Source organism: Lithobates pipiens, unplaced genomic scaffold, assembly GCF_037356315.1.
Source record: "Lithobates pipiens isolate NorthernLeopardFrog02 unplaced genomic scaffold, aLitPip1_a1.2 Scaffold_185, whole genome shotgun sequence".
Lineage (NCBI taxonomy): Eukaryota > Metazoa > Chordata > Amphibia > Anura > Ranidae > Lithobates > Lithobates pipiens.
In genome coordinates, this window is record NW_027507761.1 from 220,863 (window position 1) to 236,678 (window position 15,816).

Here is a 15,816-nt window from a genome sequence, read left to right on the forward strand (position 1 = left end):
TCTGAAGATAGAAGGTGATTGGTTGCTGTGCACAGCTGCTTTAGTTTTTGTCAATTCCCCCAAGAGATGCTTGAAATCAGGAGGAATGCTTGCTTTTCCAGGTCTATGGAAAACCCTAACGATCTTGAAGCGTTCCTCCTTCCAGGCATGTAGATGGCAGCTTCCTTCAGCCCATGCTCATGGAAGATAAGGACATACCTGGACAAATGACACCTTCTCTAAACAAAAAAAAGTGGTGCAGAACCCAAAAAATGTACCAGGCCGTTAAGTGTCTCCTATGACTTACAGCAGACCAATATTTTATTTCAGGTTGGAGTCAGGAGTGAATAAAAAACAAGCAGTCAATAGAAAACATACATTAGAACCAAGCCCATGTTTTCAGTTCATGTTTTTTTTGTACAGAGTGCAGAAGGGCAGCACAATGCTGTGTGGGTCACCATTCCCCATTATGTTCCAGCTTAACAACTGTATCCCATGAATGAGACCTTGGGACTTAGTATCGCAGCAATGAAGACCTCTGGATTTTCTAACTCGCGAATGGAGACCTCGCCATTTCCTAACTCGGGAATGGAGACCTTGGGATTTTCTAACTGGGGAATGGAGACCTCGCCATTTTCTAACTCGGGAATGGAGACCTCGTCATTTTCTAACTGGGGAATGGAGACCTCGTCATTTTCTAACTGGGGAATGGAGACCTCGGCATTTTCTAACTGGGGAATGGAGACCTCGTCATTTTCTAACTGGGGAATGGAGACCTCGTCATTTTCTAACTGGGGAATGGAGACCTCGCCATTTTCTAACTGGGGAATGGAGACCTCGTCATTTTCTAACTGGGGAATGGAGACCTCTGCATTTTCTAACTGGGGAATGGAGACCTCGTCATTTTCTAACTGAGCAATGGAGACCTCGGCATTTTCTAACTCGGGAATGGAGACCTCGGCATTTTCTAACTGGGGAATGGAGACCTCGTCATTTTCTAACTGGGGAATGGAGACCTCGTCATTTTCTAACTGGGGAATGGAGACCTCGGCATTTTCTAACTGGGGAATGGAGACCTCGGCATTTTCTAACTGGGGAATGGAGACCTCGGCATTTTCTAACTCGGGAATGGAGACCTCGGCATTTTCTAACTGGGGAATGGAGACCTCGCCATTTTCTAACTGGGGAATGGAGACCTCGTCATTTTCTAACTGGGGAATGGAGACCTCGTCATTTTCTAACTGAGCAATGGAGACCTCGGCATTTTCTAACTCGGGAATGGAGACCTCTGCATTTTCTAACTGGGGAATGGAGACCTCGTCATTTTCTAACTGGGGAATGGAGACCTCGTCATTTTCTAACTGGGGAATGGAGACCTCGGCATTTTCTAACTGGGGAATGGAGACCTCGGCATTTTCTAACTCGGGAATGGAGACCTCGGCATTTTCTAACTGGGGAATGGAGACCTCGCCATTTTCTAACTGGGGAATGGAGACCTCGCCATTTTCTAACTGGGGAATGGAGACCTCGCCATTTTCTAACTGGGGAATGGAGACCTCGCCATTTCCTAACTCGGGAATGGAGACCTCGGCATTTTCTAACTGGGGAATGGAGACCTCGGCATTTTCTAACTCGGGAATGGAGACCGCCATTTCCTAAATCGGGAATGGAGACCTCGTCATTTTCTAACTGGGGAATGGAGACCTCGCCATTTCCTAAATCGGGAATGGAGACCTCGCCATTTTCTAACTGGGGAATGGAGACCTCGCCATTTCCTAAATCGGGAATGGAGACCTCGCCATTTTCTAACTGGGGAATGGAGACCTTGTCATTTTCTAACTGGGGAATGGAGACCTCTGCATTTTCTACCTCGGGAATGGAGACCTCGTCATTTTCTAACTGGGGAATGGAGACCTCGTCATTTTCTAACTGGGGAATGGAGACCTCGTCATTTTCTACCTCGGGAATGGAGACCTCGTCATTTTCTAACTGGGGAATGGAGACCTCGTCATTTTCTAACTGGGGAATGGAGACCTCGCCATTTTCTAACTGGGGAATGGAGACCTCGCCATTTTCTAACTGGGGAATGGAGACCTCGCCATTTTCTAACTGGGGAATGGAGACCTCGTCATTTTCTAACTGGGGAATGGAGACCTCGCCATTTTCTAACTGGGGAATGGAGACCTCGTCATTTTCTAACTGGGGAATGGAGACCTCGCCATTTTCTAACTGGGGAATGGAGACCTCGCCATTTTCTAACTGGGGAATGGAGACCTCGCCATTTTCTAACTGGGGAATGGAGACCTCGTCATTTTCTAACTGGGGAATGGAGACCTCTGCATTTTCTACCTCGGGAATTGGAGACCTCGGCATTTTCTAACTCGGGAATGGAGACCTCGGCATAAAAAAATACACACCCCCTTTGTCCCTAGTGGTCTGTGCCGTGCCCGGCATGCACTTTTATATTATAAAAACTGTTTTTTCTGCCTGAAACTTGGAGATTGTCCATAGCAACCAAAACGTGTTCCTTTTTCAGTGTTTTAGGATTTGATTACATTATTGAATAATTTTTATTATTATTTATTATATTATAAACTTTATCATACCCGGGATGTCTACTAGACTCTGGTTTGAACAGATTTAAGGCTGGGTTCACACTGCAGCGATGCGGGAACAACGCGAATCCGCGGCGGGTTCCCGCATCGCATGCCTCCCGGCGGCAGTTCACACTGCCCTATGCGAACTGCTGGGAATGTCAGTGAAAGGTTAATGACACCCCCAGATCAGTTTGCATATCGCAGTGCGATCTGCAAACTCGGACAGGAATCGGATCGCATGGCGTGAACACCCATGCGATCCGATTCTGCTGCGGACCAAAAAAGGGTCATGTGCGAGTTTGGGGCGGGTGCGATGCGAATTCAGCCATACTATCTGTATACTATCTGTATGGCTGAACTCACATCGCACAGAGAGATCGGATGTGATTTGCACTGCAGTGCGGTGCGAATCAAATCCGGTTCTCGTAGCCGCAGCAGTGTGAACCCGGCCTAAGAGAGTTATTCCTAAGAATTACAGGACTACAATCTAAAACGCCAAATTTCCATGCAAAATAATTGTACCGCTTTCAGCACCTAAAATCAGACTGAATCATACCGCCAGGGAGGTTAACGATTAATCGTGCAGCTCTACCATATTATGAAAAATAATTGTATTTACTATGTAATTAAAATTCATGTAATTCTATATATGTATTCTATGTAATTCACTTATAAAAAAAAAAAGGGGCGGAGTAAAGGCGGGGCTGTGTTGATGAGATCCTGATTCTCATTTAAATAAAATGGACGGGGAGGCGGAGCTATAGCATCTTAGACACGCCCACAGGCTCCTGTAGCTGTGAACGGCCACAGCGTCTCCCCGCAGGGATGTAGTCCCAGTGTAGGGGAGCGCGCACGCAAGGTAACCCCCATACAGAGCGGCTCTGCTGACGGGGCAACCTTCTAGGACAAGAACAGGAAGTGGCAAAAACACACCAAAAATACGTTTTTTTTTAAACGAAAATTAAGGAAAGGCTAAGTGAGCACACAGTACAGTACCTTAAAGGAACAGGATTAGAAGAAAACAAAACAACACAAACCTTTAGTATCACTTTAATTTTGAAGTCTGGAAAAAGAAGATGAGAATTTGAACTGCTGTTTATATCTCGAATGGGAGATTTCCTCTCAGTTCCTCCACTTGGGAGACTTGGGTGCGATGACAGAAGTGATGGATTCTCATCACGATCAAAACCCAACAGGGGTTCTAACCCTTCTAGTATGAAATGTGTAGATACATATTCTGGCGTCCCTGTAGAAAGGATTATATACACTACAATGTACAGAGCCCTAGTTTGTTTACAGCCTTAAAGGGAACCTGTCATAACTTCTGTATCAGAGGTCAGGCTTCACAGGCGTCCTTCACTTCCACCTACTCTTTCCTTTGTACACCCAGAGAGCTTCCTCCATCCCAAACCTATGTCACACTGAGGTCTATCGGTCTGTTGTGCTAACACCTCACAGTCCAAAGGGAATGCCACAGTAGCGTCTAGATGAATGGATTTGGGGGATGGGATAACCAAGGCTGAGCTATGAACACAAGTCCAAGTCTCCATCTCCTGAACTTTGAAGGCTCTCCAGATAGAAGGAAAAGGTACCCAACATCTACTCAATAAAGGTTTTTGTTACAAAGTTGATGAGACAGGTTGACATTAATTCTCGCGTTTTCTTTTTTTGAATCCTAACCTAGAAACGCGTTTGTCAATGGCCTTGGTTGGCCTTTCAGTCACTGAAACACAAGGTGGTATAGAAAGGTCTTTAGATATATAGGAGGTTGTTCTTGTGCCCTGACACATTCCCAGGACACCCTCCATAACCGTCCATAGATAACGGGAGCTCATGGGTTCACGTAGTGTATGGACAAGCCGTTTATCTTTCCTTTTGGTGGCCATGCGTTTTCTTCTGGCTGTATCATCCCATGTGCGTTTTCTGCGGAGAACCTTCCCATCTGCTCTCCTTTGTCCGACATTCTGGTTGTGGTGGAGGGCTGCAAGTTTCACCCTGGCTTCTAGTTCATCGAGGCCAGAATGAAGCCCTCTGGTGCTGAATTTCAGAACATTCCTGTGAAACATGGCGGGAATGTCAGACTGGCAGTTCCAGGTCAGATGTCTCAGATCTTCAATGAGCTGGGGGTCAGTCACTATTTCTTGTACTTTCTGAAAGGACGGGCTTCCAGGTTTCAGCCACAGAGTTTCCCTCAAAGTCTTCTGGGACAGATCTTCGTGTTCGCATTGTTTATAGAGACGCCCCTCTTCCCATGAGTGCTCATTAACAATATGGTGGATCAGCGAGAGCCATTTTTCTCTTAGTAGATCCTCGCGGTTTTCAGATGTCTGGACTGACCACACAAAATGGTCACGAATTTTCCTGATCCAGGGCCCGATGTTTGCACAGAACCTCGCTCGGCTAGCAGCTTTTAGCCTCTTTGATAGATTCTTAGCGTACTGCCACAGGTTGAATTGATGAACGACCTTGGGGTAATTTTCCTTCATGGATTCTACAATATTCTTACACCTGTCAGAGGAAAAACAAGCCACGTCCAGTCCTGCCATAGCGCGGGACATGCATACCTCAAAGCTGCGTTTCTCCATATCCACCAAGAATTGGCATGGAGAACTTCCAATAATTTCAAAGTCTAGAATTTTGTCTGTGATGGTGTCAGTAAGAGTGTAGATGCAATGCCCAGCATTACGTCCTATTGTGCCATGCTGACTGGCACCAGCCAATGATACCGGACTGTCTTGAAGTTCTTGGGTGACTTTTTTGTGTTCTTCCTCCCAAGCTGCGTGGATTGCAGGATAGCAGTAGTATTTTTGGTAGTAACGATATTTTTTTTCTGAAATGTGTCTCAGGCCCAAATTGTTGAAGAGGTAATGGGCTTCCCGATATTGGAGGCCACTACAAAACAAGGAGGCTGCCATGAGGACGTTTCCAGCAAAGAACCTTTTCACCCTTGGTTGACTTTCCCAAATTTTAAAGAAATGTCCATCCTCACATTGACCTCGAATGATGACGGTGGAGCCTCTATACTCCTTGTTAAAGCTTTTCACCAATTTAGTGCAGCCAGGAGCCTGCCGACACTTCACCATATACACAAGAGAGTCCAAACATTCCTCAAACACCAACAGCCTCCGACCTCGGACAATCTTCTCTAGCGTGTCTCTTTCTTGGGTCATGCCAACTTCAGAATCCGGATGGAGCTCTTCCCCGAGGTTGGAGTCTTTATTATGGTCAGTGGACATAGAGAACGGCAGGCCGCCTGGTTCCATCAGAGGATATGGAAAGCTCTGACTGCTTGTGGCAGGAAGAGCATTGTGAAAGTTGAAGTTCTTCAGAAGGTCCTGGGCGTTGTAGCCAACGGCGGCAAGGCTTCCCAAGGAATGGGTAGGCTGCTTGATGATGGGCGTTATCTGTGGTGTGCAGTAGGACTGTAAAGGAAGGGATAACATGAGTACAGCGGCAGCCTGTGTCATGGGAAGGACGGGTGCCTGCTGGGATTTCTGGGGCTGAGGATTCAGAAGGTTGTTATCGGTCTGAGTTCCGGCATCCACCAATACTTTCCCTTCATAGATGTTCTCTGACATTAGACATCGATTACAAATAAAAGAACTAATGCTCTTGGCTTCTAATCGCTCCGATTTCTTTTTCCTTTTCCCAACTATTTTCTGTTCGTCGATCAAAGGTTTCCCTTCGGTGGCTTGTGGAAAAATTGCCGGCAAAGCGTTGTGCTTCAAAAATCTTTTCTGAGCAGTAAAAATATAACTGTCCTTTGTGAAATGGGCGGAGCACATGCGGAAGGTGTCCGTCTTCTTCCCTTCATAAATCTTACCGGCCAAGGTATCGGGATCCTGGAAAAGCTGGCCTGTCTGCAGAATCCACTTCTTGATGCGCTCTATGGAGCTGGGAAAGGAGTGCAGGACAATTCCTGGGAATTTCTGGTTGTTCCCAGTCTTGTGTGGACACCCCATGATGATGCAGTTCGGCATCCTGGCATACCTGAAATAAAGGGCATGGGAAAGGTTAGATCAATAAAGCAAACGCTTCATCCAAATATGGCACAATTTTATAGAAGTGGAAAATGATCTCATCATTCATTGTCATAAAAAAAAGGTTTGTAGAACATACACCACAAACAAACAATGCCCCCTCCCCCGTCACCATGACTAACCAAATACCAGAAGAGGTGGAACCCAGGTACCCCCCCATCTACTGTCCGGAGAAGTCTGGTGGAAACCATTGGGACCCAGGTACACCCATCTACTGTCCGGAGAAGTCTGGTGGAAACCAGTGGGACCCAGGTACCCCCATCTACTGTCCGGAGAAGTCTGGTGGAAACCATTGGGACCCAGGTACACCCATCTACTGTCCGGAGAAGTCTGGAGGAAACCAGTGGGACCCAGGTACACCCATCTACTGTCCAGAGAAGTCTGGTGGAAACCAGTGGGACCCAGGTACACCCATCTACTGTCCGGAGAAGTCTGGAGGAAACCAGTGGGACCCAGGTACACCCATCTACTGTCCAGAGAAGTCTGGTGGAAACCAGTGGGACCCAGGTACACCCATCTACTGTCCGGAGAAGTCTGGAGGAAACCAGTGGGACCCAGGTACCCCCATCTACTGTCCGGAGAAGTCTGGAGGAAATCAGTGGGACCCAGGTACATCCATCTACTGTCCGGAGAAGTCTGGAGGAAACCAGTGGGACCCAGGTACACCCATCTACTGTCCAAGGAAGTCTGGAGGAAACCATTGGGACCCAGGTACATCCATCTACTGTCCGGAGAAGTCTGGTGGAAACCATTGGGACCCAGGTACCCCCCATCTACTGTCCGGAGAAGTCTGGTGGAAACCAGTGGGACCCAGGTACACCCATCTACTGTCCAGAGAAGTCTGGTGGAAACCAGTGGGACCCAGGTACACCCATCTACTGTCCGGAGAAGTCTGGAGGAAACCAGTGGGACCCAGGTACACCCATCTACTGTCCGGAGAAGTCTGGAGGAAACCAGTGGGACCCAGGTACACCCATCTACTGTCCGGAGAAGTCTGGAGGAAACCAGTGGGACCCAGGTACATCCATCTACTGTCCGGAGAAGTCTGGAGGAAACCAGTGGGACCCAGGTACCCCCATCTACTGTCCGGAGAAGTCTGGAGGAAATCAGTGGGACCCAGGTACACCCATCTACTGTCCAGAGAAGTCTGGAGGAAACCATTGGGACCCAGGTACATCCATCTACTGTCCGGAGAAGTCTGGTGGAAACCATTGGGACCCAGGTACCCCCCATCTACTGTCCGGAGAAGTCTGGAGGAAACCAGTGGGACCCAGGTTCACCCATCTACTGTCCGGGGAAGTCTGGTGGAAACCAATGGGACCCAGGTACTCCCATCTACTGTCCTAGGAAGTCTGGAGGAAACCAGTGGGACCCAGGTACCCCCATCTACTGTCCGGAGAAGTCTGGAGGAAACCAGTGGGACCCAGGTTCACCCATCTACTGTCCGGGGAAGTCTGGTGGAAACCAGTGGGACCCAGGTACCCCCATCTACTGTCCGGAGAAGTCTGGAGGAAACCAGTGGGACCCAGGTTCACCCATCTACTGTCCGGGGAAGTCTGGTGGAAACCAGTGGGACCCAGGTACACCCATCTACTGTCCGGAGAAGTCTGGAGGAAACCAGTGGGACCCAGGTACACCCATCTACTGTCCAAGGAAGTCTGGTGGAAACCAGTGGGACCCAGGTACCACCATCTACTGTCCAGGGAAGTCTGGAGGAAACCAGTGGGACCCAGGTACCACCATCTACCCAGGTACCACCATCTACTGTCCTAGGAAGTCTAGAGGAAACCCAGTGGGAACCAGGTACACCAATCTACTGTCCTATGAAGTCTGGTGGAAACCAGTGGAACCCAGGTACACCCATCTACTGTCCAAGGAAGTCTGGTGGAAACCAGTGGGACCCAGGTACACCCATCTACTGTCCAGGGAAGTCTGGAGGAAACCAGTGGGACCCAGGTACCACCATCTACCCAGGTACCACCATCTACTGTCCTAGGAAGTCTAGAGGAAACCCAGTGGGAACCAGGTACACCAATCTACTGTCCTATGAAGTCTGGTGGAAACCAGTGGGACCCAGGTACACCCATCTACTGTCTGGAGAAGTCTGGAGGAAACCAGTGGGACCGAGGTACACCCATCTACTGTCCTATGAAGTCTGGTGGAAACCAGTGGGACCCAGGTACACCCATCTACTGTCCGGAGAAGTCTGGAGGAAACCAGTGGGACCCAGGTACACCCATCTACTGTCCGGAGAAGTCTGGAGGAAACCAGTGGGACCCAGGTACACCCATCTACTGTCCAAGGAAGTCTGGTGGAAACCAGTGGGACCCAGGTACCCCCCCCATCTACTGTCCAGGGAAGTCTGGAGGAAACCAGTGGGACCCAGGTACCACCATCTACCCAGGTACCACCATCTACTGTCCTAGGAAGTCTAGAGGAAACCCAGTGGGAACCAGGTACACCAATCTACTGTCCTATGAAGTCTGGTGGAAACCAGTGGGACCCAGGTACACCCATCTACTGTCCAGAGAAGTCTGGAGGAAACCAGCGGGACCCAGGTACATCCATCTACTGTCTGGAGAAGTCTGGTGGAAACCAGTGGGACCCAGGTACCACCATCTACTGTCCTAGGAAGTATGGTGGAAACCAGCGGGACCCAGGTACCACCATCTACCCAGGTACCACCATCTACTGTCCTAGGAAGTCTGGAGGAAACCCAGTGGGACCCAGGTACACCAATCTACTGTCCTGAGAAGTCTGGTGGAAACCAGTGGAACCCAGGTACACCCATCTACTGTCCGGAGAAGTCTGGAGGAAACCAGTGGGACCCAGGTACACCCATCTACTGTCCGGAGAAGTCTGGAGGAAACCAGTGGGACCCAGGTACACCCATCTACTGTCCAAGGAAGTCTGGTGGAAACCAGTGGGACCCAGGTACCCCCCCATCTACTGTCCAGGGAAGTCTGGAGGAAACCAGTGGGACCCAGGTACCACCATCTACCCAGGTACCACCATCTACTGTCCTAGGAAGTCTAGAGGAAACCCAGTGGGAACCAGGTACACCAATCTACTGTCCTATGAAGTCTGGTGGAAACCAGTGGGACCCAGGTACACCCATCTACTGTCCAGAGAAGTCTGGAGGAAACCAGCGGGACCCAGGTACATCCATCTACTGTCCTATGAAGTCTGAAGGAAACCAGTGGGACCCAGGTACACCCATCTACTGTCCAGAGAAGTCTGGAGGAAACCAGCGGGACCCAGGTACATCCATCTACTGTCTGGAGAAGTCTGGTGGAAACCAGTGGGACCCAGGTACCACCATCTACTGTCCTAGGAAGTATGGTGGAAACCAGCGGGACCCAGGTACCACCATCTACCCAGGTACCACCATCTACTGTCCTAGGAAGTCTGGAGGAAACCCAGTGGGACCCAGGTACACCAATCTACTGTCCTGAGAAGTCTGGAGGAAACCAGTGGGAACCAGGTACCCCATCTACTGTCCTGAGAAGTCTGGAGGAAACCAGCGAGACCCAGGTACCACCATCTACCCAGGTACCACCATCTACTGTCCTAGGAAGTCTGGAGGAAACCCAGTGGGACCCAGGTACACCAATCTACTGTCCTGAGAAGTCTGGAGGAAACCAGTGGGACCCAGGTACACCCATCTACTGTCCTAAAAAGTCTGGAGGAATCCAGTGGGACCCAGGTACACCCATCTACTGTCCTAGGAAGTCTGGAGGAAACCAGTGGGACCCAGGTACCACCATCTACTGTCCAGGGAAGTCTGGAGGAAACCAGTGGGACCCAGGTACCACCATCTACCCAGGTACCACCATCTACTGTCCTAGGAAGTCTAGAGGAAACCCAGTGGGAACCAGGTACACCAATCTACTGTCCTATGAAGTCTGGTGGAAACCAGTGGAACCCAGGTACACCCATCTACTGTCCGGAGAAGTCTGGAGGAAACCAGTGGGACCCAGGTACACCCATCTACTGTCCTAGGAAGTCTAGAGGAAACCCAGTGGGAACCAGGTACACCAATCTACTGTCCTATGAAGTCTGGTGGAAACCAGTGGGACCCAGGTACACCCATCTACTGTCGGGAGAAGTCTGGAGGAAACCAGTGGGACCGAGGTACACCCATCTACTGTCCTATGAAGTCTGGTGGAAACCAGTGGGACCCAGGTACACCCATCTACTGTCCGGAGAAGTCTGGAGGAAACCAGTGGGACCCAGGTACACCCATCTACTGTCCGGAGAAGTCTGGAGGAAACCAGTGGGACCCAGGTACACCCATCTACTGTCCAAGGAAGTCTGGTGGAAACCAGTGGGACCCAGGTACCCCCCATCTACTGTCCAGGGAAGTCTGGAGGAAACCAGTGGGACCCAGGTACCACCATCTACCCAGGTACCACCATCTACTGTCCTAGGAAGTCTAGAGGAAACCCAGTGGGAACCAGGTACACCAATCTACTGTTCTATGAAGTCTGGTGGAAACCAGTGGGACCCAGGTACACCCATCTACTGTCCAGAGAAGTCTGGAGGAAACCAGCGGGACCCAGGTACATCCATCTACTGTCCTATGAAGTCTGAAGGAAACCAGTGGGACCCAGGTACACCCATCTACTGTCCAGAGAAGTCTGGAGGAAACCAGCGGGACCCAGGTACATCCATCTACTGTCTGGAGAAGTCTGGTGGAAACCAGTGGGACCCAGGTACCACCATCTACTGTCCTAGGAAGTATGGTGGAAACCAGCGGGACCCAGGTACCACCATCTACCCAGGTACCACCATCTACTGTCCTAGGAAGTCTGGAGGAAACCCAGTGGGACCCAGGTACACCAATCTACTGTCCTGAGAAGTCTGGAGGAAACCAGTGGGACCCAGGTACATCCATCTACTGTCCTGAGAAGTCTAGAGGAATCCAGTGGGACCCAGGTACACCCATCTACTGTCCGGAGAAGTCTGGAGGAAACCAGTGGGACCCAGGTACACCAATCTACTGTCCCGAGAAGTCTGGTGGAAACCAGTGGGACCCAGGTACCCCATCTACTGTCCTGAGAAGTCTGGAGGAATCCAGTGGGACCCAGGTACCCCCATCTACTGTCCTGAGAAGTCTGGAGGAATCCAGTGGGACCCAGGTACACCCATCTACTGTCCTGAGAAGTCTGGAGGAATCCAGTGGGACCCAGGTACACCCATCTACTGTCCAAGGAAGTCTGGAGGAAACCATTGGGACCCAGGTACATCCATCTACTGTCCGGAGAAGTCTGGTGGAAACCATTGGGACCCAGGTACCCCCCATCTACTGTCCGGAGAAGTCTGGTGGAAACCAGTGGGACCCAGGTACACCCATCTACTGTCCAGAGAAGTCTGGTGGAAACCAGTGGGACCCAGGTACACCCATCTACTGTCCGGAGAAGTCTGGAGGAAACCAGTGGGACCCAGGTACACCCATCTACTGTCCGGAGAAGTCTGGAGGAAACCAGTGGGACCCAGGTACACCCATCTACTGTCCGGAGAAGTCTGGAGGAAACCAGTGGGACCCAGGTACACCCATCTACTGTCCAGAGAAGTCTGGTGGAAACCAGTGGGACCCAGGTACACCCATCTACTGTCCGGAGAAGTCTGGAGGAAACCAGTGGGACCCAGGTACCCCCATCTACTGTCCGGAGAAGTCTGGAGGAAATCAGTGGGACCCAGGTACACCCATCTACTGTCCAGAGAAGTCTGGAGGAAACCATTGGGACCCAGGTACATCCATCTACTGTCCGGAGAAGTCTGGTGGAAACCAATGGGACCCAGGTACTCCCATCTACTGTCCTAGGAAGTCTGGAGGAAACCAGTGGGACCCAGGTACCCCCATCTACTGTCCGGAGAAGTCTGGAGGAAACCAGTGGGACCCAGGTTCACCCATCTACTGTCCGGGGAAGTCTGGTGGAAACCAGTGGGACCCAGGTACCCCCATCTACTGTCCGGAGAAGTCTGGAGGAAACCAGTGGGACCCAGGTTCACCCATCTACTGTCCGGGGAAGTCTGGTGGAAACCAGTGGGACCCAGGTACACCCATCTACTGTCCGGAGAAGTCTGGAGGAAACCAGTGGGACCCAGGTACACCCATCTACTGTCCAAGGAAGTCTGGTGGAAACCAGTGGGACCCAGGTACCACCATCTACTGTCCAGGGAAGTCTGGAGGAAACCAGTGGGACCCAGGTACCACCATCTACCCAGGTACCACCATCTACTGTCCTAGGAAGTCTAGAGGAAACCCAGTGGGAACCAGGTACACCAATCTACTGTCCTATGAAGTCTGGTGGAAACCAGTGGAACCCAGGTACACCCATCTACTGTCCGGAGAAGTCTGGAGGAAACCAGTGGGACCCAGGTACACCCATCTACTGTCCAAGGAAGTCTGGTGGAAACCAGTGGGACCCAGGTACACCCATCTACTGTCCAGGGAAGTCTGGAGGAAACCAGTGGGACCCAGGTACCACCATCTACCCAGGTACCACCATCTACTGTCCTAGGAAGTCTAGAGGAAACCCAGTGGGAACCAGGTACACCAATCTACTGTCCTATGAAGTCTGGTGGAAACCAGTGGGACCCAGGTACACCCATCTACTGTCTGGAGAAGTCTGGAGGAAACCAGTGGGACCGAGGTACACCCATCTACTGTCCTATGAAGTCTGGTGGAAACCAGTGGGACCCAGGTACACCCATCTACTGTCCGGAGAAGTCTGGAGGAAACCAGTGGGACCCAGGTACACCCATCTACTGTCCGGAGAAGTCTGGAGGAAACCAGTGGGACCCAGGTACACCCATCTACTGTCCAAGGAAGTCTGGTGGAAACCAGTGGGACCCAGGTACCCCCCATCTACTGTCCAGGGAAGTCTGGAGGAAACCAGTGGGACCCAGGTACCACCATCTACCCAGGTACCACCATCTACTGTCCTAGGAAGTCTAGAGGAAACCCAGTGGGAACCAGGTACACCAATCTACTGTCCTATGAAGTCTGGTGGAAACCAGTGGGACCCAGGTACACCCATCTACTGTCCAGAGAAGTCTGGAGGAAACCAGCGGGACCCAGGTACATCCATCTACTGTCTGGAGAAGTCTGGTGGAAACCAGTGGGACCCAGGTACCACCATCTACTGTCCTAGGAAGTATGGTGGAAACCAGCGGGACCCAGGTACCACCATCTACCCAGGTACCACCATCTACTGTCCTAGGAAGTCTGGAGGAAACCCAGTGGGACCCAGGTACACCAATCTACTGTCCTGAGAAGTCTGGAGGAAACCAGTGGGAACCAGGTACCCCATCTACTGTCCTGAGAAGTCTGGAGGAAACCAGCGGGACCCAGGTACCACCATCTACCCAGGTACCACCATCTACTGTCCTAGGAAGTCTGGAGGAAACCCAATGGTACCCAGGTACACCAATCTACTGTCCTGAGAAGTCTGGAGGAAACCAGTGGGACCCAGGTACATCCATCTACTGTCCTGAGAAGTCTGGAGGAAACCAGTGGGAACCAGGTACCCCATCTACTGTCCTGAGAAGTCTGGAGGAATCCAGTGGGACCCAGGTACACCCATCTACTGTCCAGAGAAGTCTGGAGGAAACCAGTGGGACCCAGGTACCCCCATCTACTGTCCGGAGAAGTCTGGAGGAAACCAGTGGGACCCAGGTTCACCCATCTACTGTCCGGGGAAGTCTGGTGGAAACCAATGGGACCCAGGTACTCCCATCTACTGTCCTAGGAAGTCTGGAGGAAACCAGTGGGACCCAGGTACCCCCATCTACTGTCCGGAGAAGTCTGGAGGAAACCAGTGGGACCCAGGTTCACCCATCTACTGTCCGGGGAAGTCTGGAGGAAACCAGTGGGACCCAGGTACCACCATCTACTGTCCAGGGAAGTCTGGAGGAAACCAGTGGGACCCAGGTACCACCATCTACCCAGGTACCACCATCTACTGTCCTAGGAAGTCTAGAGGAAACCCAGTGGGAACCAGGTACACCAATCTACTGTCCTATGAAGTCTGGTGGAAACCAGTGGAACCCAGGTACACCCATCTACTGTCCGGAGAAGTCTGGAGGAAACCAGTGGGACCCAGGTACACCCATCTACTGTCCAAGGAAGTCTGGTGGAAACCAGTGGGACCCAGGTACACCCATCTACTGTCCAGGGAAGTCTGGAGGAAACCAGTGGGACCCAGGTACCACCATCTACCCAGGTACCACCATCTACTGTCCTAGGAAGTCTAGAGGAAACCCAGTGGGAACCAGGTACACCAATCTACTGTCCTATGAAGTCTGGTGGAAACCAGTGGGACCCAGGTACACCCATCTACTGTCGGGAGAAGTCTGGAGGAAACCAGTGGGACCGAGGTACACCCATCTACTGTCCTATGAAGTCTGGTGGAAACCAGTGGGACCCAGGTACACCCATCTACTGTCCGGAGAAGTCTGGAGGAAACCAGTGGGACCCAGGTACACCCATCTACTGTCCGGAGAAGTCTGGAGGAAACCAGTGGGACCCAGGTACACCCATCTACTGTCCAAGGAAGTCTGGTGGAAACCAGTGGGACCCAGGTACCCCCCATCTACTGTCCAGGGAAGTCTGGAGGAAACCAGTGGGACCCAGGTACCACCATCTACCCAGGTACCACCATCTACTGTCCTAGGAAGTCTAGAGGAAACCCAGTGGGAACCAGGTACACCAATCTACTGTCCTATGAAGTCTGGTGGAAACCAGTGGGACCCAGGTACACCCATCTACTGTCCAGAGAAGTCTGGAGGAAACCAGCGGGACCCAGGTACATCCATCTACTGTCCTATGAAGTCTGAAGGAAACCAGTGGGACCCAGGTACACCCATCTACTGTCCAGAGAAGTCTGGAGGAAACCAGCGGGACCCAGGTACATCCATCTACTGTCTGGAGAAGTCTGGTGGAAACCAGTGGGACCCAGGTACCACCATCTACTGTCCTAGGAAGTATGGTGGAAACCAGCGGGACCCAGGTACCACCATCTACCCAGGTACCACCATCTACTGTCCTAGGAAGTCTGGAGGAAACCCAGTGGGACCCAGGTACACCAATCTACTGTCCTGAGAAGTCTGGAGGAAACCAGTGGGAACCAGGTACCCCATCTACTGTCCTGAGAAGTCTGGAGGAAACCAGCGGGACCCAGGTACCACCATCT

At 51.2% G+C, this 15,816-nt stretch overlaps 1 protein-coding gene across 1 annotated transcript; it reads right to left on the bottom strand.

Annotated features, from left to right (window-relative positions):
- Positions 1-264: 264 nt before the first annotated feature.
- LOC143995705 (uncharacterized) lies at positions 265-1,647 on the bottom strand. Its single transcript, XM_077490453.1, has 2 exons — positions 1,236-1,647; positions 265-1,115 (listed from the first exon to the last, which is right to left on the bottom strand). The coding sequence occupies exons 1-2, from the start codon at positions 1,629-1,631 to the stop codon at positions 459-461; spliced, it is 1,053 nt and encodes a 350-aa protein (XP_077346579.1). The 5' UTR covers positions 1,632-1,647; the 3' UTR covers positions 265-458.
- Between the last annotated feature and the right edge of the window lie 14,169 nt (positions 1,648-15,816).